Source organism: Diachasmimorpha longicaudata, chromosome 17, assembly GCF_034640455.1.
Source record: "Diachasmimorpha longicaudata isolate KC_UGA_2023 chromosome 17, iyDiaLong2, whole genome shotgun sequence".
Lineage (NCBI taxonomy): Eukaryota > Metazoa > Arthropoda > Insecta > Hymenoptera > Braconidae > Diachasmimorpha > Diachasmimorpha longicaudata.
The window spans coordinates 4,163,945-4,189,398 of record NC_087241.1 but is presented as its reverse complement, the minus strand read 5'-3'; the positions used below and the strand labels follow the sequence as shown (position 1 = coordinate 4,189,398).

The 25,454-nt window shown below is 41.5% G+C and overlaps 2 protein-coding genes across 2 annotated transcripts in view; one reads left to right on the top strand and one right to left on the bottom strand.

Annotated features, from left to right (window-relative positions):
* The window catches only part of LOC135170485 (uncharacterized), a 195,662-nt gene that overhangs the window by 6,412 nt on the left and 163,796 nt on the right, over window positions 1-25,454 (top strand). Inside the window, exon 2 of the mRNA XM_064136336.1 lies at window positions 1,876-1,961. Coding sequence (XP_063992406.1) covers window positions 1,946-1,961 — 16 coding nt within the window. The 5' untranslated portion in view covers window positions 1,876-1,945. The remainder of the gene's footprint in view (window positions 1-1,875; window positions 1,962-25,454) is intronic.
* LOC135170449 (sialin-like) overlaps window positions 1-25,454 on the bottom strand; it is a 203,962-nt gene that overhangs the window by 27,306 nt on the left and 151,202 nt on the right. The window lies entirely within an intron of this gene.

The window sequence follows — 25,454 nt, the reverse complement described above, 5'->3', positions numbered from 1 at the left end:
TTACATTATCTACCTCGGGTGTCGTTAAAATTACGATATTGGTGTATCGATATGCCAGTGCCCCCCTCCCTGTCCTGCCGTCCCCCGACATCTTCCGCTTGAGTGCATGCTTTGCATAAAAAAAATTTATCAAGTAAACTTTCAAGAAAGCTCTAACGGCCACCACACATGTAGACCCAGCTCACAACCATTTGCGTCACATAATGCAGTCTATGTCCTCCTCGCGATCCTTTGTGGTCTCGTTGTTGATAAGACATTTTATTCTAATTCATATGTCAATGGAATTTATTATCGTTGCGGTATGGAATTTTCAATATATTTTTATTGTAAGGTAGAAGGAGAGTATTTGACTTTCGGGAGGAATTGGATTATCGCCAGATGATCCAATTCGTGTCATTTGCGTATGAAAAAGGATTCCGTGGGTGGTCTTCACGTGCCAGTGGTATTGACCGTTGACACAACTATTGAGGAAGATCGGTATTTCATTGTGGGGGAAGAGAGGTCGTATGTTGGGGGGAAAATTCAATTTCGATTTTCGTAGAAAAATCACTGGGACAACAATAGTGGGAGTCGGGGGTGCAGATCGTCTGGATCACTTGAGGGCACTTTACTTAATAATGAGGTCAACTATTGGCAGATTATCATAGTTCTGACGTATGATAAACGATCTGCGGGTTCCGTAATTTTTCCGGGGAATTCCAGTCTGTGTGTCAAGTGGAACGTGCGCAAAAAAAATTTTCTGCGCGAGTACTTGAGGGACAACATGTGGTTGCTCCGGTCAGCGGCATAAATCAGAGAATCCAATTATCCTTCTGGGGTCTAAGGGGTACGGGGATGGGATATTTGGGGGGTCATAATAACGTTGGACGAATAAAATCGGACAATACCGACAGTTATTAGAGAAGGACTCCCTTTCGTATCCGTAAGTCACTAATTAGCGTGCCAGATGGACGGGTAGTTTGCGGTGTATTGGCTCCGTTAGCCAATAATTTCGTGTCGTATATCGGGCAGTTGTAGTTTTGAGATTTACCACCGATACTAATTCACCACATGTTCTAACTTCGTGGTAACAATTTTATTTCGCAAAGTTCGAGATTTTATGATTTGTAATTCTGGAAAAAGGTTCAGTACTTTGGGAGTCGAAGTTCCTGGAGGAAATCCCTACGAATTTTGGGTCGAGTATTTCTCCCTGGGTTTATCATTAACCCGCCCTAATGATGCTTATCATTATTGTTATCTCAATGGAGAACTTTGAAAGTGATCAACTCGTCGAAGGAATAGCCTGATTGGTCTTTAATTAATTCGCCAATGCCTTGACCGCAATCGTTTACAGTGAGAACTTGACTCTTTAATGTCAGAAGTTTCGAGGTTAAATGCCCTCGATGGCAGGTGGTCGCGATATCGGCACTGCATACCGTACACCTAGACCTCCAAATCGATAATTCGATTTAATTAGACGACATTCCGTTCGTCATTAAGGAGCAGACCAACTCCCTTCTCACCACTCTGCGTTCAAATTTCACGCGCCCACGTTGAGAGTTGGGAAGCGCTGTACGAACGGCAGTAGATTATAAACCGGACGTTAATGCGGCTTCGAAATAGTTTCCGGAACTAATTTACCCAACGCGAACATCACTGAATCCCTCCCCCTCTCACTCCCACAACATGGAATATCTGGATAGAGTCTTCTCTTTATTTTATACGCTTTTGCTATCGTCCGTGAAATCGTTTCGGTCGTTAACCACGAATTCCCAAATAGGCCCATTCCTATTCCGCCAGGGCGACAAAAAAAGGGCATTTTTCCTCAGAAAATTACAATTTTTTTATTGTATTTGTCGTGCAAAATTTAATCGGTGGGAATTTTTACTGTTTCAGATGCTGACGTAAATTGTAGATCTGAGAACTCCGGAAAGGAGTCTGTCGACTGGGTGAATGAGCGAAGGACATGAACTACTCGCAAGGTAAGGCCCAAAATTCGATAAATTAATATACAGATTAACATCTTGTGAGATTATTGGGAAAAAATTAGAAAAAAATCGAAACGTCTTCCGAAAGTATCAAAATTGAGCTTTCAACCCTCCCTGGAAGCTCGTAAATTATATTTAATATTTATAGAACTGTAATTAGCGAATGTAATTTTGCATTTGACACCATGACACAATTTTCCCCACAGCACAGGGAATAACTTCCCCATTATCATGGAATTTAGGTTATGTAATTCACGGCTGACCTGCAAAAGCTTTCATGAATTTTTCCCACAGCGACGGAAAAAGGAAGTGTTCAAAGAACCTTTGAAGTTGAATCCGTTAACATATGCTGGAGAGAATAAAGAATTCACAAAGACGTAATTCGTCGTTAAGCAACGCAATCTATTTTACCCGTGTGCTTTCGTTCGTCTGTCTCTAAAGCAGTTTGGAAATTCACTCAACTAATCAAATACCGCCAAAACCGCCAAACAAGTTAGGCTTGCAATTTACGTGGACTGAATGGTAGATTCGGAAACTATCGTGGGATTTATCCATTCAAACGCTACCCAAATTCACACAGGAAAATTAACACATTTAGCCAAGACAACTATTGTATTTACGCAATCGTACGAATAGCATTTTCACTGTTATCGGTGGACTTTCTGGTGTAGTAAAAGGAGTTGAATAATAATAGCAATTTCGTTTTTGAATTTACTTTCAAAAGCGAAATTTAATTTTCCATAAAAAAATTAATTTAATGTAATTTGAATTAAAATCCAGTGGTGGAGGATTTTAAAAGTTTAATTCGATCATTTCACCGGGTAAAACTTGAATATATCCAATAAAAGTCAGTATTTTTACTCTTTAATTATTTCTATTTTCTAATTATTTTTTAAAATAATTAGTCGCGATGTTTTGACAATTTTTTCTCTACATTCTTCCTCTTATTGTCATCTCAATTCGATTAATAATTCGATCTTGACAGCTGCTTCGAAATGCATTTTCCCAATAAGTTGATTGAATCTCTCACTTCGGTTTTATGGTCCTTGCGGATATCGCCAGCGAATGACAATTCAGTCGATGGTGGAGCAACTCTGCCTCTTCATCAGTGCAACATGTAGGGGCAGGATAATACACTTGCATTAATTCGAATAATTTCAAGTGTCGTTCCGCAGGGGTAATATTTTTCGTCTACGTGCCACGTTATTACTCGGGGCGAAAGGACTATCCCATCCACTCTGTATGTTATTTCCACTTACGTGGTGCCATTTTTCCCCCGTCGGAACGCCGTGATAAAGCTGAAACTAGTTTTCCTGTGATTTTATATTTTTCCAAAAAAAAACAACGAACCGAAATTATGGAATTAAAAATGTGAGGGAAAATTGGGAGATGGGAATTATAAATATTTTTTTTAATCAAGTAATTATGGGAATTCTCGCTAGGGAATTCTGGGAAAATACCGTGAGGATCAAATAGACCACTAATGAGTTTACGGTTTTTAAACGAATATCATTGGTCACTCATGCTTCTCAGTGTTGAACGCATGGTCAGTAGTGCGGTGTCTGTGTGGGGCGCCCTTTTTTCTCCCCCAAATTATTATTCTGGTTGACAATCAAAGGAATTGTGATCCTTCAGGATATTTTATTTATTTTGGGTGCCCGTGTCCTGATAAGTACTTCGTTCTGCCTGTGCACTACTAATTTCACATGAAGGGAGAGAAATTTGGGTACCATAAACCCTTTTTCCCCCACTTCTATCGCCAAAAAATCATTCTCCACTGAATAAAAAATTCCCGAAATTCCAGCACTGGAATTCCGAAGAAATCTTGATCAGAGTATATGATAAGAATCGACTAGAAAATCGGGTAAGCAGCGAATAAAATCGTGGAGATTGAGGATTCTCTTCATTACCACTCGCGGATAGCATTGTTCTATGGTATAATTGAATTCCCAAGGTACTGAAGTGAAGGGCAAGTGAAGCGTGAGTGGGGGAGGAACAGGAGGACTCTGGCTTTTTCCCCGTGTCTCCTACGTGACACGAAGTGAACCCACGCCAACCCCACACTTCCTGTTCAGGGGAAATCTCCGACTCCTTGATTTACCCCCATTCAAGTGAACGGGTAATGCCCACCACCGCCTCGACAACTGGAAGCTCAAGCGATCTACGAATTTAGGATCTCACTCTGTGTCACGAGGATCGACAGTCCCTTCGGTGGCACATTTGCGAAGGTTTTAATTAAATACCCACCCCATCGTCACGTACAAATGCTCGGCATCTATTCACTGATATTATAATTGAGATGTCTCCCTCATTTCCATCAAAATCTAACGAAACAAATGATTATTGTTATCGCCAGCACTTGACAATTGTAACCATCCGCGTTGAGAAATTAATCTCTGCGAATAATCTTCCGGAATTCTTCAGCAGAACCGTCGAGAGATCCTCGGAAGATCTCCTTGATGATTCAAAAAAATTCCTCGGAGGGCAATTTTTTTTTGTACTGAAGATCTTCTGAATGTGACTTTGGAAAATATTTTGAAAAAGCTCTCTTGCGAATTATGTTCCAAATAAAATTGTCTTCCGGAGATCTTCCGAAAAATCTGTTGATGATTTTTGTGACGATTTCTTGAGGATTTTCAACCGACAGAAATTTTTTTACGCGAGGAAATTTCACCAATCGCCGATGAATCAGAGGTGCCGATCGAAGGGGGTGTGAATACCTAATGTCTCTCGGTGCGTGCACGTAATCAACGTTTATGAAGGCCATCAGCACTCTCCCTCTGGTCTTTTTACTTTTTCCATTATTTCTCACGTCTCCACTAAATACCTAGAAGCCGGTGTTTACGAGGATTTTATGGCCTCGTGAAGACGCCGCAGAAGACTCTTTCTGTGCCACTGGGTAGTGCATGATAGAGAGGGTCATGTTGTAAATAATCCTTCGGCTGGGATTGAAGAATTCCCCACCGCGTCAAAGGTCAGAATTTCGGGGGGAAAATTCCGGGGAAAATTCCTCATTCACCGGAATTAAGATTGGAAATTTATTTTGGTGCCTATTTCTGATTCAGAAGATAATTTGTTATAAATATTTTCAACAAAATGACCAGGCGTTAATTTAGAAAAAAATTGCAACGCTCCCTTAAACATAAAGTTCCCCAAATTTCCAAAATTTCTATCTCAGGGTCCAGACGGCCAATCTCCACCCGGAAGTGATCATATTACAGCCACTTTTATCAACTATTCACCACAAAAATTTAAACAAAACTGTCGAGTAAAAATTCCCCACCACCGCTACCTTAAGGGTTTTTGAAAGACATTCCAAGACAGATATTTCTCTCCCCCCCAACAACTCGATAATTATCGAGTCTCCAACGTCAGGCGAAGGCTCGAGATAACATTGAACATGAACACAATGCAGATAATCACGTGTTAGCCATTTGTGATGGGGAATGGGGAGGAAAGGTTGGGGTGAGGGTGTGAGGATCGCGGAGAATCGTAAAACCGTGTCACACGTCATGACCGATGACCGTTATTACAATTTGTCAATAACAATCGTGGCCCGGGCATAACTGCCTATGCAAACTGCAACTGATGGCTACATCGATTGTCTGTGCCAGCGTAACATCCGCACCAACCTGGTTCAACGTAATGGCCGACAATGGCGCTAGTGAGGTATGCAGATCGTACAACACACATGCCCTTCCAGCGGAGTTCTCTGCCAAACCATTCGCGTCCTTATCACGACGAGAAAAAGAAAGAAAAAAGGGGGGGAGTTAAATAAATAAATAAAAAAAAAAAAGACGGACCTTTTCTACTAGCAAAGGGACGGGGGGAGGAGGAGGAGCGGGTGTGTTGGCATCTCGAGGGCCTTTCGCGGGCCCTTCGACGATTCTTCTGACCTCCTGAAGATCTTTACCGTCCCCTAATTTTCCTCCGCAGCCATTTAATTTTTCCGTGTCCCGATGTTCAACGAAATAAAACACTCAAAAATCCACCAGTATTTTATACTTCGACTCCGAATAGACTGAAATATGTTGAATGAGATACTCTCGTCGCTGTAAATCTCTCAAACTCCTGCAGGAAGGAAAGCGGAAATCTTTGACGAATCGGAAATGGCTGAGGGGAAGTTAGTTGAGTTAACGTGTACAACGAGAAGATAGAGGAGAAAACCCGTGGATGAGAGGCAAAGGCGAATAAGGAAACAATGGCGTTGTCTGGCGAGCCCTCACAGGTAACCTTAACAATGCCCGTTAGTCTCATTCATCGTTGGTGGGGGGGGGGGTGAGGTGGAAAAAAAAAATAAAAATCAAGAAGAAATACAGAGAGTTGCTGCGGGTGCTTGTAAACGCGGGGGCGTGATCCGACTGTTTGCCAGCCGTGAATGGAAAATAATGCAGTTTGTTTTAATGAAGCACTCGCTGAGACCATTCAGCACATCGTTATAGTCCAGGGACTCAGCAGCTTCATATTGAAAAGGACGAGGGAGGAGAAAAAACATGAATCACGTTTAATTGACTGGGCTATCTTAACCGCAGTCCTGCAGGACTATTTACGGATCTTTGAGGCAGTCGCCACTGGTGGGTGGGAATTTTGATGGAAACTGGGTAACGGAAATCAGGAAAATTCAATGCTAGACGGAGTGATGATCCTTGAGGTCGGCGAGGTCTTGGGGAATATCTCGAGAGGGCCCGGACTTCGTGGAATAGAGCGAGATCTGAAGGTGTGCTTGAAAGCTCCTATTGAATTAGCTCCATTCATTGAAATTACGGACGCATTATGCTAAATCACGAGCGTGTTAACCTTTCTATTTGGGGGGTGAGGGGTGCGGGAGACGTTTCATAGTGGCAGAGATGACTGAAGATGTCTGATTAAGACGGGATTTCGTCTTGAAAGGGCTTGGAAAAATATTTTGTGATGGAATCTGTTGATTTCCAGCGGATTTCAGCGTTTCTAAAAATTTGGAAGTTCGAGGGAAACATATTTACTTCAAATTCGTGAATTATTACAGTGAAAAATCGATTATCATTTACGAGCAATTTATTAATGTCGAATAGATCGTTTTTTTTCTGGAAAAATTTCATTTAGATTTTTAATTACGTGAAAGATCTTTGGGAAACCCTTTGAACACTTTCACAGGAGTCAATTAGACCTCCAAAATTATCCGGATCGAAGTCTATAAAATTTTATCATCTCTATAAATATAAAAATTCAATTACCCCCCCCCCCCCCGCTGGAAGACAATAACCAAATAAATGTCATCAAGTTAAACTGAGTTTCAACTGCACATTGAGTGCCATTCAGGCGAAACGTATTCTCAATAAACTAGTATCCAACCCGAATAAGTTGTCAAAGGACATTCATCAGAGTACTGGGTCAATGAGAAACGACTGAGCATGTACATCAACACTCCCAACTAGGTTTATTTCTCAAGTGATTACAGTGTTCTCTCGTGAGAGAGAAGTGACGACCCAGTTTTGACGATAGAATTGTGGCAACCAACCGCAGAATAAGGAGTTGGATTTAGTAGGGGAATAGGTAGAAGTAGTTACAACTACCAGCGATTCATCCCTTTACACCACCCTCAGTCTTGCAATTCATTGAGCATTGTACTTGATGATTACACCAGTTTACATACCAATTTGAATGTAAATTGCTTGTTCATGTAAAATTTCTCACGTGACTTAATTGTCTGATGATTTCTATTACTTCAATATCCAGAGGAGGAGGTGATTCTCAGGTTCACCCTGAAGCTCTTGATAATTGCGGTTCTCAAGGTTTTATCCATTTTATTTTTTGTGATTTGTCGATCGAATTTTTAATTACCGATTTTTCGGGGGTAATTAAATGATTTTGGCCGGTCTGGGAGCTCTCGATTAAAATTAATAATGAATGTAAAATAATAAAGTAATTGTTTAGTAAATCGTGAGATAATTTTATGTGATTTAATATTTTTAACGCGAAGCTCAATTAAATTGGAAAATTTTCATGGAATTAATCGTTACCATTAACACTCTCATATGAATAAATAAACACACGTTTGTCGGGTCCACAGTACGTCTGAAATCGAGCACAATATCGATAATTTTTAAAGTAAACTCAAATTCACCAACAAACCAACACCATTGTACGAAGTACATCATGTATTAACTTCCATTGTTAATGATGTCACGGTAAATTTTGCTGTATCGACTATGGTTGATTGATTTTAGCTAGGGGAGCAATCTATTATTATCACGCGCTTATTGTAAATTCGAACACCGTCGGATTTGTTGATGTGCTCGTGTTAGTGGGAGTGAGATAGATGAAGTGTGCGTTTGGGTGCAATTGCACGATTTAATTGTATGTACAGGAAGAGGGTCGTCCGTTAACACTGATGCTGATTCAGTATCGAAAAGTATTTCATTTCGATGCGGTATGCAGAGGTCAATGAACAAAAGTTGTCCAGTCATTGTTAAATTTAGTGACCATTGAGATTTTCAATTTGTGTTAAAATTGCCGTTGGACTTTCAATGAGACAGAGTTCAATTGAAATCAGATAAAAATGATTTTAACACGAATCTGATCACCATCGGCGATCCGACGATTTGGTCGCACGACAATTAGCCGACATCACTTTAGAATCATATTTTTCCTTCAGGGATTTTTTTATTACACGCGAAAATTGCACGAAAAATCGATTTCGATGAAACCAAATTATCACGAAAAAATTACGAACAACGAGACTCGCTCTCGCTCTCGCAATCTCGATTGAAATCGAATAGCAATGTCGATACTACATTTCTATACTCAAACCCCCCCTCAGCATAATATATCATCTTATAAATTTCTCCATTTTTCAGGAGTGATTTGATATCAATTTTTTTTTATAACAAAATCTTTCAATAAAAGACGCTCAAATTTAATTCTCTTTCAAGCAACGCCTTGACACACGGTAGGGATTGCTCTCGGTGCAGGTTGTGCTGAAAAAAATAAATAAAGAAGTCCGAATGGAGCGAAAATTGTGAAAGGGATGAATTAGGGAGCGAGGGAGGGTACATTCAGTCGACACGCGAATGCCTCCTCCGCGATGCAGAATGAGACAGGATAATACGCGACGGAGACGATAACCTGGGCGACGTTTCGTTCTGAATACGCTTTATTGTGAGGATCATTTGTTATCTGTTTAAAAATGGTAATACCGAGGATGATACGGACGAGGAGGATGTCTCTCAGATGGCAGCCAAAGACAATTTATCAGGTGGCTGGGTGACAACCAGGTATACTCATGTGTCAGACACTCCCTCTCTCCTCATTCTGGCTATTTAAATTTTTTTTTTACCGGCAAAAATAGGGAAAGGGAATGATCAATCTTTCATCGTGAACGTTCAGAATTTCTGTACTGTCATCATGATATTTTTAGAAGAGTTCCCAGTTTCTAAGAAAAAATCGTTCATTTGTAAAGACTGTCCTATCGAAATTCAACTAATTAAAATTAATTCGAGGAGAACTGGCGATTTTCTCGAGTATAACCGATAGAACCATGTGATTCGTAATTAAAGATATTAATTACGTATTACAATACATGTATATATGAATATAATATAGGATTTTTATGTAATTTTGAAAGAAAGAAAATTATTTCCAATTTTGAGATGATTCTAAATTAATTATTATTTATATTATTACTCACGTGGAGCGAAATTTTGGTGGGGGTGCGGTTATTATCATCGCAACAATCAGGACCCCAAGTCTAATTTTCGGAGCAAAATCTCCCCAAAAAGCGCTCAATGTCATCTCTTCCTCCATTTCATCCTCTAGAGGTGGGATTTTTATCGAACATTTCTTTTCGTGCACTACGACGATGATAAGAAGAGTTTCCTGGTCCACTTTGGTGTCTGATACAACGGCGATGATGTGGAACATACTCATACAGAATTACTCCCGTGAAAGATGTGATCAAAATACTTGATATCCAATGGCATATGGATGCTCATAAAGATTGGAGTTGGAAAATGTTTGAGTATCGCACTCTCAAATTTATTGCTGTTTTCTGACACGATCAAAGACGAGCACGAATGGATGTGGGAAAGAGGCCTCTCGTTGAAATATTGTGCGACATATTCCGTAAAAGTGGTAATGCATATTCGCATTTTTCCATACCAAATGGCTGAAGGGGCTGAGTTTATTCACGCGCACAACATTTCACGAAACTCAGTATTTTTCCTGTCGTCGAAGTACTTTGCGCGAATCTCATATCTTTGGGATTTTCTTGAAAAATAATATCTCTGACAATGTGCTCTTATTGTTTCCATCTTTGATGGGGTAAACACGGTGTTGAGTGCATTCGTCTATACATTTTTATGGATATTGTCATTTTGTAGTTGTGAACGACTGAACGAAGGAAAAAATGCGATTTTTCGCGGGGAAAAATGAGCCGTAAAAATTAATTAAATTAATTGATTAGAAGGAAGATAATAATTGGGAAGGTGTGGTGGAATCTTTGGGTCTACTCCCACAACCCAAGAAAAAATAAATAAAAAATATGGCGGCACGGTACTTACTTTTACCACTCGTTCTTGCTCTTTTATCTCCGAAATTTCTGGAATTTTCTACTGATTCCGGCTCATTAAAATGAATTTTTTATACTGTTCGTAATGAATAGTCGCGCACGTAATTCACCAGTACGGTACACAGACTATTAACGGTAATATATTGTGTTCACTGGGAATAATTCTGGTGCGATGGAATTTACAGTCCAACATTCGACCCTCATTATGCCTGCAGTTGTTATTATGATCAGTAATTATGTTTGAAATCTCTTTGATTTTCATAATTATATCAAAATGAAGAGCAAATAATGAACAATATATACAGTACTCGTCCATTCAAAATTCATTACGTCTTGTATTTTAATTATCCCACCGAGAATTAATTCCACCGAAGTGATGATTATAATACTCCGAGTAATTTTAAAAAACTACAGGCCATCCATCAAATCACCACTCGATTCATCACTCGATGACTAATGGCATAATAATTTTTCGTTCCCGATGCCAATTAAAATCTAATATAAATTCCCAACACATCCTGTCAGGGTCTGGGAGGATTAAATGACCTGAGAATTTGCGAGTTTTCGTTTCTGGCCTTGGGAAAATATATTTTGGGGCTCGATGTTGCCTGGAGGACATTCTTCATTCATGGATCATGGACAAAGAGGTCTTTTCGCCGAGAGCCCTCTCGGTTTCACCGGTGCTCGACCCCCGCAGTTCAACCCGATTGGCGCGACGACATTCATCAATCGCCGGAGAAACCGATCGAGCTGAAACCTGTCATGATATATTTTTTTCTACTCGTTTTTTTTTGTAACGATGACCATCAACATTTTTTGAAACTGATCTATCGTGATAGTTCCACAGATAAAAGGAATCTCAGTCCATTCGAATCCAATTTCCGATGGTAGTTCCCGATCTCGTGTATTTTATTCTTGTAACACGATTTTTATTTTTGGATGAGCCTTGTATTGAAAGAGACTAGACATTCTCGGCCTATTTTTTCGGATGTAAAACCAAAAACATTTTTTTCTTTATTTTTTAACCGAAGAATTGATTGAATAAATATTGTTTTGATGAGATAATTAAACAGTCTATATATATTGTTTGCGTATAAATATATATAAGAACTGCTGCGATTAACGAAGGCCGGGATTGACAACAAAATTCACTTCAATTACGAATTCATTAACACCGAAGATTTAATTTAAATTTTCGATAACACTTACCTTCGTATTTTAATTATTTAATTAGAATTGATTTGACTTCTTAATATTCACTCGATGCTATAAATTAACGAGGTATTCTATTTTTAATTTCACGATTGATCATCTCTTCGTTAATTAAAATTTTTGTTCTCATGTTCTGACTATTCTTTCCATTACCCCCATAATTCAATGAAAATTTATTTATAGTTACTCCAATCCGATTTGTTAATTCGTGAATCTCCGATAGACTGACAGACATTTTCTGCTGCCATATTAACGTTTCTGGATATTTTTTATAGTCGCTCAGCCTGGCTAAAATTGTTCAATAAAAATCATTCAATAAAAAATGCTATTCTCAGTCTGGAGGAGAGGGGAATATCGAAATTGGCCAATTTTTGTTCAGAAAATGATGAGGCGATGAAAAAAACTTCATCAAATAAATAGTCAAGGGAACTCACTGGGTGGAAAGAAATTGGAGGGAAACTGATGATTGGGGATGGTGAAATTCAATGGGTAGAGCGGACAGAGAAACCTATTAGCAATGGGTGGTAAGGAGGTATTACGAGATGATATTAGAGTTTCTCCCTCTCCAGAGCTCGATCCTATCCGCTTAATAGATTCAGCGATATTATTGAATTAGCACGGCTCAGGCTACTTGGGATGAAGGGATGGTGTTGCGGGGTGTCGGTGGCAGCCGGGGCAATACGATCGAAAGTTATTTTCATTACGTAGTCTCATTCTGTTTTATCTCACTCTGCAGCTATTGTCCTTTCATCCTTTCATTCGTTGCGAAAACTGAATTAAATTTCGATGGGTCTACGGGGATATTTTGAATATCTGGTACATTATAAATTGAAAAATAGTCTGATACTGGCAACTTTTTGTTTGTTAACTTGGATTTTTTTTAATTTTCTCAAGTGTAAATATCTCATTTTTTTCTGGTTTATCGTTTGTAAAAAATGAAAATGCTTTTAATTTGAGAGTAAAATTACAGAAGTTTCATTAAAAATTTGAGAAAATCGCGGTTAATACAGATTTAGCACACTAATTATTTTAAAATTTACATAATGAAGTCTTTACTTGATTTTCCGTCAGTAATATGTAACCAGAAATGCTCCGAAAATTTAACTGTAATTCCTTAAAAATAGATGAATATAATTCTATTTGAACAAATTAATTTGTCCAAAACCTCGTGTCACTAAAGAGACGTTGACGACTCGGTTTTAGATTGTGATAGAAATTCTCCGTCTTCGCCACGATCATTTCCACATCATTATTTATCATCCACGTCAGAAATAACTGTAATCAGATTATTAATAAAGTCCTAAATTTAAAGACAAATCTGTATATTTATGATCTGACCTTTTCAATTTACAGCGCAGGTTTGAAGTGCTTTTTTTATCGAGACTTTTTTATCTCTTCTTTATTGCAAAACATTAAAGATAATCTGATTAAATAATGGACCAGTTAATTGATGTCACCTATCGGTGCTTGAAAAATCGATGCCCCAGATATTGATGGAATTAATAGAATCTTTTCAAGGAAAAAGGAATAATTTATTTATTCCAACGAACAACTTAATCCACTTGTATTCAAGAGGCGAAGTGGCGCTTTGTCATTGCCGAGTTGGTAACGGTTATTCCTGTAAAAGTTCACGACTCCGTAACTTCCTTCTTGGGTCGAATATATATAAACTACTTTCTACATCAGGACCCCCTTTTAACCCTCTCAAGATGCGATGTGCTGCATGGCACATCGAACGTAAGAGCCAAGTTGTTTTAGCTCCGCATGGAGCTAAAAGTAAGAACTAGTGGAGAAAGCAGTTTGTGTACCATATATTTCCCAGCTGGGGAATGAATATCACTCAACAAAATGATAAATTTAGGATAAAAATTACCCCAGTTCTGTAAAAGGGTATCATGAGTCATAAAAGAAGGTGACATTTCTACTTCCAAGCTTGTTAACTATGAAACATACGATGATTTATTTTTATTTTAGGGTGGAGAAGATCTTCGGAAGATTTTTCAACAATTTTAGGGAAGAATTCTTGAAGATCTTCAGCAGATAATGATTTTCCTCCCGGGGAATAGATCTTCAAGTAAAAATTATCTTCCCAAGCTCTTCCAAAGAATCTTTTCGACTGACCAGGAAGATCTTCCGAAGATCCTTCACTGATTCTTCTGAAGATCTTTCGACAGAATTTTTCTACACTCTCCGCTAATGACATATATTCCTACCAAACTTCACACAGCACCAACTCATCACCATCACCATCGCATTACTCCCTCACAACGTTTTTATTCCAAAGTCCTCAGTCGCTCTTCACCTGTGAAACTTGAGGTACACACACAAGTGTGTTAACATGCGCGGGTGGCAACGATCTCAAATTGGTGGCGGTTCGTTCGCCAATTACCTCGATTACCATGATCATCCGATTACCATACGATTACCTGCCCATACCAGGTCGAGGGTGCCCACCTAACTTCCCCAGGTGTAGTATGAAAACGCTTCGTGTACCATCCACCCGTATCCGGCGAGATATGTTGGGACGAAGCGAGAGATAAGTGTTGCGGTGAAGAAGAGGGACCGACGGAAATTTCACGAACGTTTGGCCCATGTAATGGGCCAAAGTTTCGAACGCGATTACGAATTCCACCGAGTGCTGGACAGAACGAAGGGTCGTTTCGTTTGACCGACACCCGAAGTAATTTTCGCACAGGCCCACCCCACCCCCCGGGCTCTCCCACTCGAACTGGCCCCAGTCGCCCACCTCTGCGTCGCATAGTTAATTCACTGGGGGCGTCCTCTACCATGACCTTCGTCGCCCATTAATTACTTTCCGATTGTGAACGTTCCCTTCGTCCTCCTATTGGACGACCAAAACAACACGATTACCAAACGCTACGGTAATTTCTGCTGATTTTTTTGTCTTCATCGGACGAATCCGCAGCGGAATCGATGAAAAAAAATACAAACGAAGTCGTCTGGGATATCATGACTTGAGGAGATCAGTTAACTTGCGGAAAATCGTTGAAGTGGGGTGTGGGAGCCGGCTCAAGTGAGATTAAACCCGGATATCAGACCCCAGAATGCCCTCACTTTATCCCGCAGAAATTTCAACCGCTGTCACTCAATAATCCTGAACCTACGGATTTTGCGGGTGTAGTTCGACATTAAGGTATCGTGGATTAGTCATCAAGTCGACTGACCACTTGTGAAAGAAGATCGACATACACCAGGAAATCGATTGCTCGAATGATCGACAATTCACAACCCCTTCCATAAAAATGATCATCCACCACTAAAATCCTTTGAAAGCCGTCACCGAATTTTCCGCACGACGCGATAATTTCCCGAAGACCACCCACCCCCACCCCCACCCGATTACCTAACAATTACACAATTTCCCTCCAAGTTTCCCTGCGCATGGGGTGAAAAATCCCAGTGACGTCTTAAAAACCAATTCAATCTCGATTCCATCACCGGCGATCAACCCCCGTCACATCGTCGCATCCCTTCCGCGATAGCCCCGAGCCTGCACGGGAATTTGATCCACTCACCCCTACCCACCCCCTGAATCATTCTGACGCGTCACATAACGCGTGCGAATGAGTCCGGCTAATAATTACCCTTCTCGCAATTGACTTCCACCCCCTCAATTTCACGGACTGTTGCTTCCCCGCTTTCGATTTTGAAAGACACGTCAGTCGATCATTCGAAGTCACTATGAATCTTCCCACCGTTTCTTCCCCCAATTTTTCCGTCCCCCTCTCCCTCACCCCCAGGGGGTTGACAGTACGAAGGGACAATTGACAACGGGCTCAAGTCAACTGCGCAGTAACTCACCTTCTCCTCTATTTTCTGAATTTTTATCCATTTTTTTTTCCACTGTCGGTAATAAAGGGGTTGATGAATGCAACTGTTCCAGGAGAATTTACAATCAAGAACAATCGGTTAATTTCACGCTCGATTCAGCTATATGCCTCAAGCGTGTTTTAATCTCGAGCACCATCTTTATCATGAAACTAATTACATTTTTGTTTGGCTCTGTAGCGCAGGTCCTGGGCATTAAAGTGAATGGGGGAGAAAGGAAGGAGAGTCGGTGCATCGAAGTAAGGAGAGGGTTGGAGATAGAAATAAAGGTGTATGCGATATCGTCGTGACCTCGGTATAGCAGTGAATTGCTGGAGGCCTCATGAATATACTAATAGCCACCCTCATGGGTTCCTACCCCCCCCTCCCCACCCTCGGCCCTTCTACCTCGCCTTGTACGTTAGAAAGCTTATAATGAGAAATATTGACTAAGCGCCACATTCCCAAGAAACTGGGTCGCTTCCTTCTTATCGATTCCACCGACGTCCACGAGGCTCGACCATTCCTTGCATATGTATTATATGCAGTCCTGTGCAGAGGACACTATCACCATCGAGTTAGCGACGCAATGTTGCAAATCCGCCATTTTTTTTCGTCTGAATTATCGTCCGAGGTAAAATATTTCGCGCTGATTTTCACATTATCAAACGGATCCTGAAACGCGCGGAGTGAGGGCCTGATTGGTGCCTTTAGATGGTTTGGACCTTCTGATCCTGTCGATGGGTTGACCCTTCTAATCTGCTCTTGTAGCTGGTCGGGCCCCTGAGAGTTGTCAACATCCAGCGGAACTATTTTCCAATTTCTGGGGGAATTGATCCTGCGGAGTTTTTCTGATTGAACACCCGACCCTTATGACCCTTTGAGGTCATTGAGAATGGGATTTTTCCCGGGTCCGGTATCGGCAGGGAAATTTTTCCGCGATTTTTCTCGTCTCTCTCGTCCTCGGGTGCTCGTGGTGATATTTTGATTGGGTCACGTGCGATGGAAAATTGTCCCGGTATATTTAATTTTAATTTATTAGTTGTTTCCAACGAGTTCGTCAGTCAATTTGAATGTCACCGAGTTGGAATTATGTCACGGTTGTTTGCATATTAATTGTTCATTAAGAGACTCGGGAAGAGATCTCGGGGAGTTTGAACGTAAGAATGGAGAATTTCGTAAACGACTGGGAGTGAGGGGTGATGAGGAGTTACCCTTTTCTTTAATGGTCTCTGGGGGCGAATAGAGTATTTAAGTTTTTGTTGAATCTTGTTTGTGGTAATTTCGAAGTGTCTTGGGGGTATAATTGCCCGGGACTGGGGATATTTCGGTGGAATGGGAGTGAGAAAAAGTGGGAGAGATTGACTAGGCCGATTTCGGGGTGGGGTGGTCTTATAGGAAATTCATTCGAGCTCCGCAGGGACCACTTCAGTGGAACATATGTCAGGATTTCCATCCTCTACGTCGCACGGCAAAGGTCTCAATCGACCTCAATTAATTCATTTCTTATCGATTATGCGCCGGACTGATAGAACGATTTATTTATTCTAAACGAGATTCGTTGAATATTTTAAATGACAGAGTTGAAACCTGCGATTTTTATGGGAATTTATCGATAAAAATTGCCTGGAAGCTACGCTATTCGTGAGTGAGACTGAAGACCCGATAAAAATGACGGAAAGTTACCGGAATTTTTCCGGAAATTCCCGGATTTTTAACCGGTTTTTCTGTATTTTTTTATCGGACACTTATTCTCATTTACAAATTTTGAAACTGGCGGGTAATTTTTACGCGGGAGTTCTGTTCAACTGTTCAACGAACATTATCCGAAGAGTGTGAACAATAAATTTTTAACAATAATCGAATGCACTCGAGATCATTCCAAATTCAATGAAAGTTGTGGAATTGGGTTTCAATGACTATCATATTGAAATCATAAAAGGTAAAGCAGACGGAATGACGGTTTTTTCGATGGTTAAAATCGTAAAACTCAGTGGTGCGAGTAAATAATAAGTTTCACATTGGAAAACTTTATTAGTACTCCAACCACCATTGCATTATTCAGTCCTTCTCTTTACGAGCCTCTTTCCTCGCCTCAACCAAGTCAAAGTGGTTCTGTATCTACTGTGCTATTCACTCGTAAATGCTAATGTTTATTTGTCACCGTCAATTTTTGATAAAACTTAAACGTCAATTCGCCGAGAATAAAAAAAAAATGTCTCAATTTACACAGACAGCACGGAAAATTGTCCTGGGACAAAGGACTGTGGGTTGACTCGTAAAATCCCTGACATATGTCCCCACAATTTACATTCAACGACAGACACGCTGGACTTAAAATTCAGGGAATCAAATTTACGATGAGAAATAAAACTGTGAAAAGAAGCTGGACAAGTTTTGAGACGGAAAATTGGCCCACAGGATTGTCCTGTGAGATCTCCCGGCGATGAGTTTTGCTCGAGTCTATGGCCCAGTGCTACAATGTGACATAATTTACTCGGAATTGAAGTGAGGGAAAAAAAATCGATCGACAGAGCGGAAGAGAGAAAAAAATATGGAGAGCGAGGGTATCCGGTTTACGATATGGCCACAGAGGCGCCTTGATTCTCGCTCAATGTGATACTAAAATGTGGTGGAGTTGAATCGTTTCTGGCGCTCAGTCGGGAGTGAATGCCCCGGGGGGACTTGAAATATGCATGCGGAGAAAAAAAAACAAACTGTGTAATATCGGTTTCTATTTTATGAGTGAAATACTAGCGCGAGGTGCGCCAACTAACCCGAGTGATTCACCCCCGAAACGCCATCATTTGACTTTCATTCGTCTAATGTATCCGACGTAGAAAAATTGTCTGCCAGAGATCTTCCCGAATACTCCCGAAGAATCACCTAAACATCTTCAGAAGAATCATCAAAGATCTTCCTGGAAAACAATATTTTTTAAAAATATTTTCGAAACCCTTTCCCCAGACAGAATTTTTTTTTCTCCGAAATATCACCAAAAATTCATATTCTCACCATCAGACCTCAATTGCACCCCAGCACTGGAATTTCTCCCGCAATTTTCCCCCGAAAATTCCCCAATCATCCCCTCCATATCCCCCTCCTCCCTAACCCCAAAAAAAGTTTGAAAAACCATTCCAGACGTTGAAACAACACAACCAAAATAAACGAAATAATTCCAGAGAATATTTTCACAACAGGTATCGCACGCCACCCGAGTTATTTTTTTTTTCATCCCCCCGTCATTCTGTACAATCAGATGGTGGACATGACCCATTATCCCGATCCAACAAACGACGTCTGCCTATGAATGCAAACGCATTCCCCTATTTTCCCTTTGAAAAGGGCAAACTATATCCGTAATTACCCAAACGGTTCGTCCAGTTTTTCCGAATTTTTTTCCAATTAAAATTTTGTTTTACCCCAAAAAAAAAAATTGAGAGAAGAAGTGGAAATGTGATTAACTTTATAACATTCTCCGGTGCATGAAAATGGCTCCATACGTCGCCGAGAGGGGTTAATACTTAGAGGGTTGTACACCTCGGTCAGAACGACTGCGGCAGTAAAACGATCGCATTTACCCCGGGTGTATATATATGCGACCCAACGAGCTCACATTCTGGGACACCAGAGCCCCTTCTGAATATTACATCCAACACGTTCACCCTCCCCCCTTCACCCCCCTAGCCCTCTTGCCACCCCTTCATTTCACTGCTGTTCACCAGTGCCGGGTAAAACCGCACCTCTCGGTGTCGTTGTCACCCACCACCCGTCCTCTGTCTTGCACACACTCGTTTCAACCCCCCTTTCATCCCCTCAGCCCTCTACCCCCCCCGGAGGACAGGGGTGAGAGAGCTATTGGATGCGAGGGGGTTAGGGGGGAGAAGCTGGCGACTTCGCGCATAACACCTTACTAACCATGGACTCGACGTACTTCGCCGAATGGGTTATACACCCCCTTCAACCCCTCTAGTTTCTGTGTAAGCCCCCGTCGAGGACGCTTAGTATTAAATTGATACCCCGGCGAGAGAAAGTTCATTTCACCCCCGTGTGCACTGTTGCTCGGAAATGGCAGAACTACTCGGCTGCAGTGGAATTTTAATACTGTGATCGATGAGTGTTTAACTTATGAGGGTAGTTGAATTTCGATGGGGTTTACTAGACAGCGAAAATTATTTAACGAATTGCGATAATTGGGGTGGGGTGTTTGGAGGATTTTTTGGGGGTTAATTTTGATGAGTATTCGGTGGGTCACCTGATGTTTTGTGAGCTGTTGGAAGAGGAAATTAAATTTCAGGGATTTGAGGGTTAATTTATGGGGTAGTGACTGGGATTTAGAAATTGAAAAGAATATGGGGTTTCAGATTTTATGGAAAGTTCAGTAAAATTATGGAATTTTAGGGGGAGGAACAGGAGAATTCCCAACAGAATCCCAATTTAAAAAACCCCAATAAAATTCCTCGTCAAATAATTTTGTCAGATCTTTAATTGAATTAATCGACCGTCATCATCGTCACAGCTTTGATTATTCTCCCCTTCTACACAGATATGAACGATTACACTTCCTCCATTCGAAAGCAAAAAATTACAAAAATAAGAGAAATACATGGGTTCATTAATAACACTCGCAACAAAATTAGATATTTTTTTCTTCGTTTCCTCTCCATGGCACATCCGAATCGTTACTCCCTCAAATAACCGGGCACGTATCGATAGCGAGAGTCCGGATTTATGAAACCGTTGGGATTGGCAACAATAACCGAGGAAAAAAAAAATCCAACAAAGAAAGACAAAAAAACCTAACGTCATCAATCATCCATGGAGTTTCTTTCTCCCATCCACAGAGCGGAAACTGGAACAACAAATGAAAAATGATCCCCTCAGCAATTATGACGAGCGACGAGAGAGCCCACGAATGACAGGGGACAGGTACAGGAGGAAAATAGCAAGTGATGACGGTATGTGACAGTAATCATAAAATAACCTCCTCAAAATGTATCAAAAAAATTCCCGCCGGAATTTGAATTTTCGCGCCCTCAAACAGACCACCAACCCACCATTACTGCCCCTGTAAAATTCACAAGATCAATTATCCAGCTCCTTATCCACCAATTAAATTCAATTTTATATTCTCCCCTTCAATAATCCCGACACCATAAATGATCGACTTTAATTCCACCATAATCACGTGACCTCTACGACGTATCATCCCCCAAAGAGCGTTTGCCTTTCCCTTTGATTTTTTTCCACCGCCCCAATGCATCAGTCATCCATTGTTTATTGAATTTTTTTGTGCTCCAGAAGTGTCAATCATTCCCGATGAATCGACATTGTAATCAAAATGGCGAACCCCCACAAAAACTCCGTCAAATACCAGACAAACTTCAGACTCAAAGACAGACACAGAACAAGCGACAGAACAGAATCAATCAACGTCGAGGGTGTGTACATGCCCTCTAGAGCATCCGCTCACCCCTCTCCTGCCCCTCTTTTTCACCTTCTCCTTTCACATTTTCTACCATTTGAAATGAAAATATCCAGATGTACAATGCAGTATCACTCAAACCCTCCGGTTGAAAATACTCAACTCCACTGATGCAACACATCCAAAGAAACCAATGCCCACGAGCATTTACAATTGACCACAATTTCACTGACACATTCGATTGACTCAGTGTCGAACACATAATCCCATGTGACCCTATAATGTTTGCCGTCAGCCTCAAACAGTGGTGCGCACAGTTTGTGGGCGTAAAAAAAATCCAAATGGGGTAGTTTCAGAGTATCAACTCGAAATAAGGAAAATTTACTCTGCACTCGATTCAACCTGACCCCAAACATTGAACAGTATTCATTCGATCATGTGGTGTTATTGCTCGTGTGCCTCGTTTTTGCGTCACTCGACCATGGGTTCATTACTGGGCCGAGCAAGGGGGTGAATTCACAGCGATCAATCCATCGATATTCCCAGAAAACTCATTCTATTTACCAACTACTTCATTATCGAAATCGAACTGACGGAGCGAAAAGGAAGGAAGCAAATCTTTCCGTTGGTCTGGCTGATCAAGCACTCCGTCGGTAGAGTGGAGCTGGCAGCTCAGTGGTTAACGAAGAATATAATTTACCGGAATGTAAAATTGATTAGAACGTCCCGCAATATAAATAGAAGATCGTCAAAGAGGCCATCAACTCTTGGAAGATCTTCGCGGAAGATTCACCGCGTCTTCTAAAAATTCCTGAAAAATCCTCGACAAATAATTTTTCCGCGCGAGCTGTCTCGCACCGGATTGTAAATCCAAACGATCCGAGGGCGTGTATTAAAAGGATTTCCATCAATATTGGCAACCTACCCCTCCATGACATCCCCACGTCAACCCCTCTCCGTAACATCAACAAAACATCAAAGGATATTTATTTTTCTAGCCTGATGGTTAAGACTGATTACTCTCCCTCCGGTATTTCGTTGAGTGCTTGGACAAACGGTACGTGACTGTAGTAAAGGATTTTATCGTTATGAATTTAATTTTCGTACAAACAAGCGACTATCCACCGTCACAGTGTCATCGTCTGTTTTGCCGTTTAACTCTGTCCCTCTTGTTTTCCTCGTATCCTCTCAACCTCTCCTAACAACTGTAAAATGTACGGCTTGCGAACGTTACGTGCCAATGTGAATGGCGAAGCGGTGGATGGAGAGACGCGGAAGGGAGAGCGATGGCGAGAGGGTAGTTGGGGGGTTGCAGGAGGGATAGGTACTTAGAGTGAAACACAAGGGTGGCTGCTCTCAAGCACGGGCTACCCCGGCTGGTTACCCGTAATCCAATAAAACCGAGAGACGCAGACGAAATTTAATATCCAACGCCATCAAAAGTCGCTGGGATTGTTTCCAGCTAGTTGTAACTCCCGCTCACGCGCACCCCTTTCCCTCGCACCCCCGAAAGGCAAGGCCTTCTCAAAACCCACCCCGTGTGGCTCGCATACTTCCGCGTCTCTTTTCCTTTTTCCATTTTTTTTACCCCCGCCCTCTTCACTCCTCGTTGTCGCATCTTCCCTTGAATTGGGGATGGGTAGGGGGGTGAAATGAATTTGTTCGAGAAATTCTGTTGTTCGCTTGATTTGGATACAAATGAAACTCGCCGAGTGCAAGTGGTATTTCCATTTGGAGGGTTGCGGAGGAAATCCAATAGTTCGGGGATGCGCTTGTGTTACCGACTGAGTTTGGGGTGAGGACGGAGAGGGACAGAGGGTAAAATGCTTTACCCCGCGTTGATCTGGTGAACCGCGGGTTTATCCACTGCGGTTTCAACGCATTTGTACTTATCGTTAATAATTTCCAAGGGGTTCAATTTTCGTGACAGGTTATTTTAGTAGTTACGGGTCAGCCCTGTCAATTCATTATCTAGTTATTATTTTCTTCAGCAGTTGAACAATTCCAGAAATGACAAATGCTCAGTAATAATCCCATTGTGATGGAATTGACAGGTGTACTCACACACATTTGCACTTCATTGTATTATCCCACCTCCCACCTGCACCGGAAGCCACTTATTTACGATTAATGTCAGCTAGTTATCTTTATTGAACCTCATTCGCAGTTCTCATCACTCATACCATTGAATTTCAACCGTCTTTCATCCGAATTCAGCGAGTAACAAGCGATGATAAACGTGTAATTTCCACCAATTATTTAATACCAAAGGTGCGTGCTGCATTTGGATTTAGAAATGGTGCGGTATTACGCCGACTTTGGGCTCTTGGTTTGTCGGCAATAACAGTAGATCTGCCTAACGAGCCCCTAAATAAGGGAAAAGTAATTTCATGTATTTATGCGTGAATTACAGTGAGGGCTCGGAGGGCCTACCTCGAGTATGCAACCGGTTGAGCTTGAGTGGGGGAGAGGGGGCAGAGGGGGGTATATATCTCATGGCAATTAACGCCGACTTCGTAAAACCAGTACCGTAGGTGTAAGCGTTGAGTTCGCAGATACATTTGTTTCTGTCGTTTAGTTCCATACGCGTACCCATGCGGGCTAATTACGCCAAATTCATGTGAAGTTACTCCTGCGACCAAAATGAACTCATCAGGCGGAAATAGTACGGTTGAACGATTAGAATTTCGTCAGATTTTAAGGAAATACAACAAAGGGAAAGAAGAAGAATTTTTCCGAAGAAATTCCGAGAAAAATTATCGCATGGTGAACTTCTCTTTTTCCTGGTGCTTGCGGTCCGTTTTACCTCGACAGACCATATCAACGGAGTTTACTGTACATATGTGGAAATGTACCTGGTACTTTCCTGTCCGCGTGACGATTGAGGAACTGATGAGATTGATCCTCGTAAATCCGAGGAACCTATGATAATTCTCCATTGCTGGAGGAGATCCGTTCAACCGTTAACTCTTAGTCGAGAATTCATCGAAAGTTGTCTCGTTGGTGGATCAACATGATGTAGGATTAATCGCTGGTGAATGGAGCAAGACATTAACCTCAACTGCGCATCGAAGATTCTCACCTAAGTACTCTTACGTAGGAAACGTTTATCCAGCGATCAATTTATCCAGAGGTATAACGAGGAAAATTAATTAAGGATTAATTTTGATCCTCGGTGTTCATAGATTATCACAATTTAAAAGCCGTTAAATTTGTTGCCAAGTTTATTCGCGAGAGCTTGCGAATGAAACGAAAAAGAAACTTGAAACGGGAAAGCCCATCATCTGGTCTTTTTGGGAAAAGTTTGATGTTGCGAAGGTCCAAGAAGATCATCATTGCGAGGTGATGGGTCAGAATATAATCCCTTTAATTGTTGGTAATGATCAAAAGATATATTTTACCGTATATCCAACAGCCTCATCATCATCCCCGAAGCTTATTCTCCCCTTCATACATTTCTCCCTTTCCCTCGCGTTGCATATCAAGGGCGAACAAAGTGGATATTCCGCGACGGCAAAGTGCGCCAAGCTACTTCGGTACTTTGACGGATATTGCGCGATCCTAAATCAACCCTCTCGGAGGGCTCGACAGTGGCACGTCCATTTTCTCTCTCTCCACCCGGTTTTCTCCCCTATTTTGCAACTCATGGCGGAACGTCACAGAAGATTTAAAACTGGTGCGCCACGCTAATGACCATTAACGGGTTGTCCTAGCTGACTCTTCTCCAAGTGTATTGCCCAACGTGTGCCAGGGTGCGTGTTGGACTACTGTCAGAATACTGCCTCAACTGTACTGCTGGCCACCCACCCTTGGAACACCCCTCTGGGTTAAAACTCGTGAGATTTATGCGCCGGATGTGACTCGAATCCCCTCTTCGAAGCCCTTCACCGTCAAGTGGTTTATGAGTTTTGCCCGGCTAACGGGGGTAAGATTGCTGTCTCTTTTCTGGTGGACTGACCTGAACCTACGGTCAAGATTTCAATTCGAATCCTGGTGATCCCAGACTCTGTAATTACAGGTGACTCCGACTAGTCTCGACTCCACCGACTCGACCAGTTCTCACTTGTCAGAGGGGGAAACGGTGGGGGGTTTGGAGCCTCCAGCGGCTCATGATCCCTCTTAGGGTCACGTGTTGTAGATCGGTAGCTGGAATGATATCTTGGCATGTGGTCCATCGTGGACCTGGAGCGCTTGGTCGTCCATGAAGAAAAGTCATACTGTCCTTTGTCTGTTGGTCTTCGCCTGGAGAGCTGGTCTGTTTCACCATCAAAAGGACATTCTCACGTTGAACATGATCAAACGGGTTCTTTTGTTGGGGTCATCCACCTTCTCAGGGAATAGGACAGATCCTGATGAGTCATTGTATCACGTATCCATAGATGGAAGTGATCTCGTGTTTGTTTTGATCAAAGCCAGACGTCATTCCCCTCGTCACGATCGATATCAGATATATTGAAGATTGCGATTGAATGTTAAT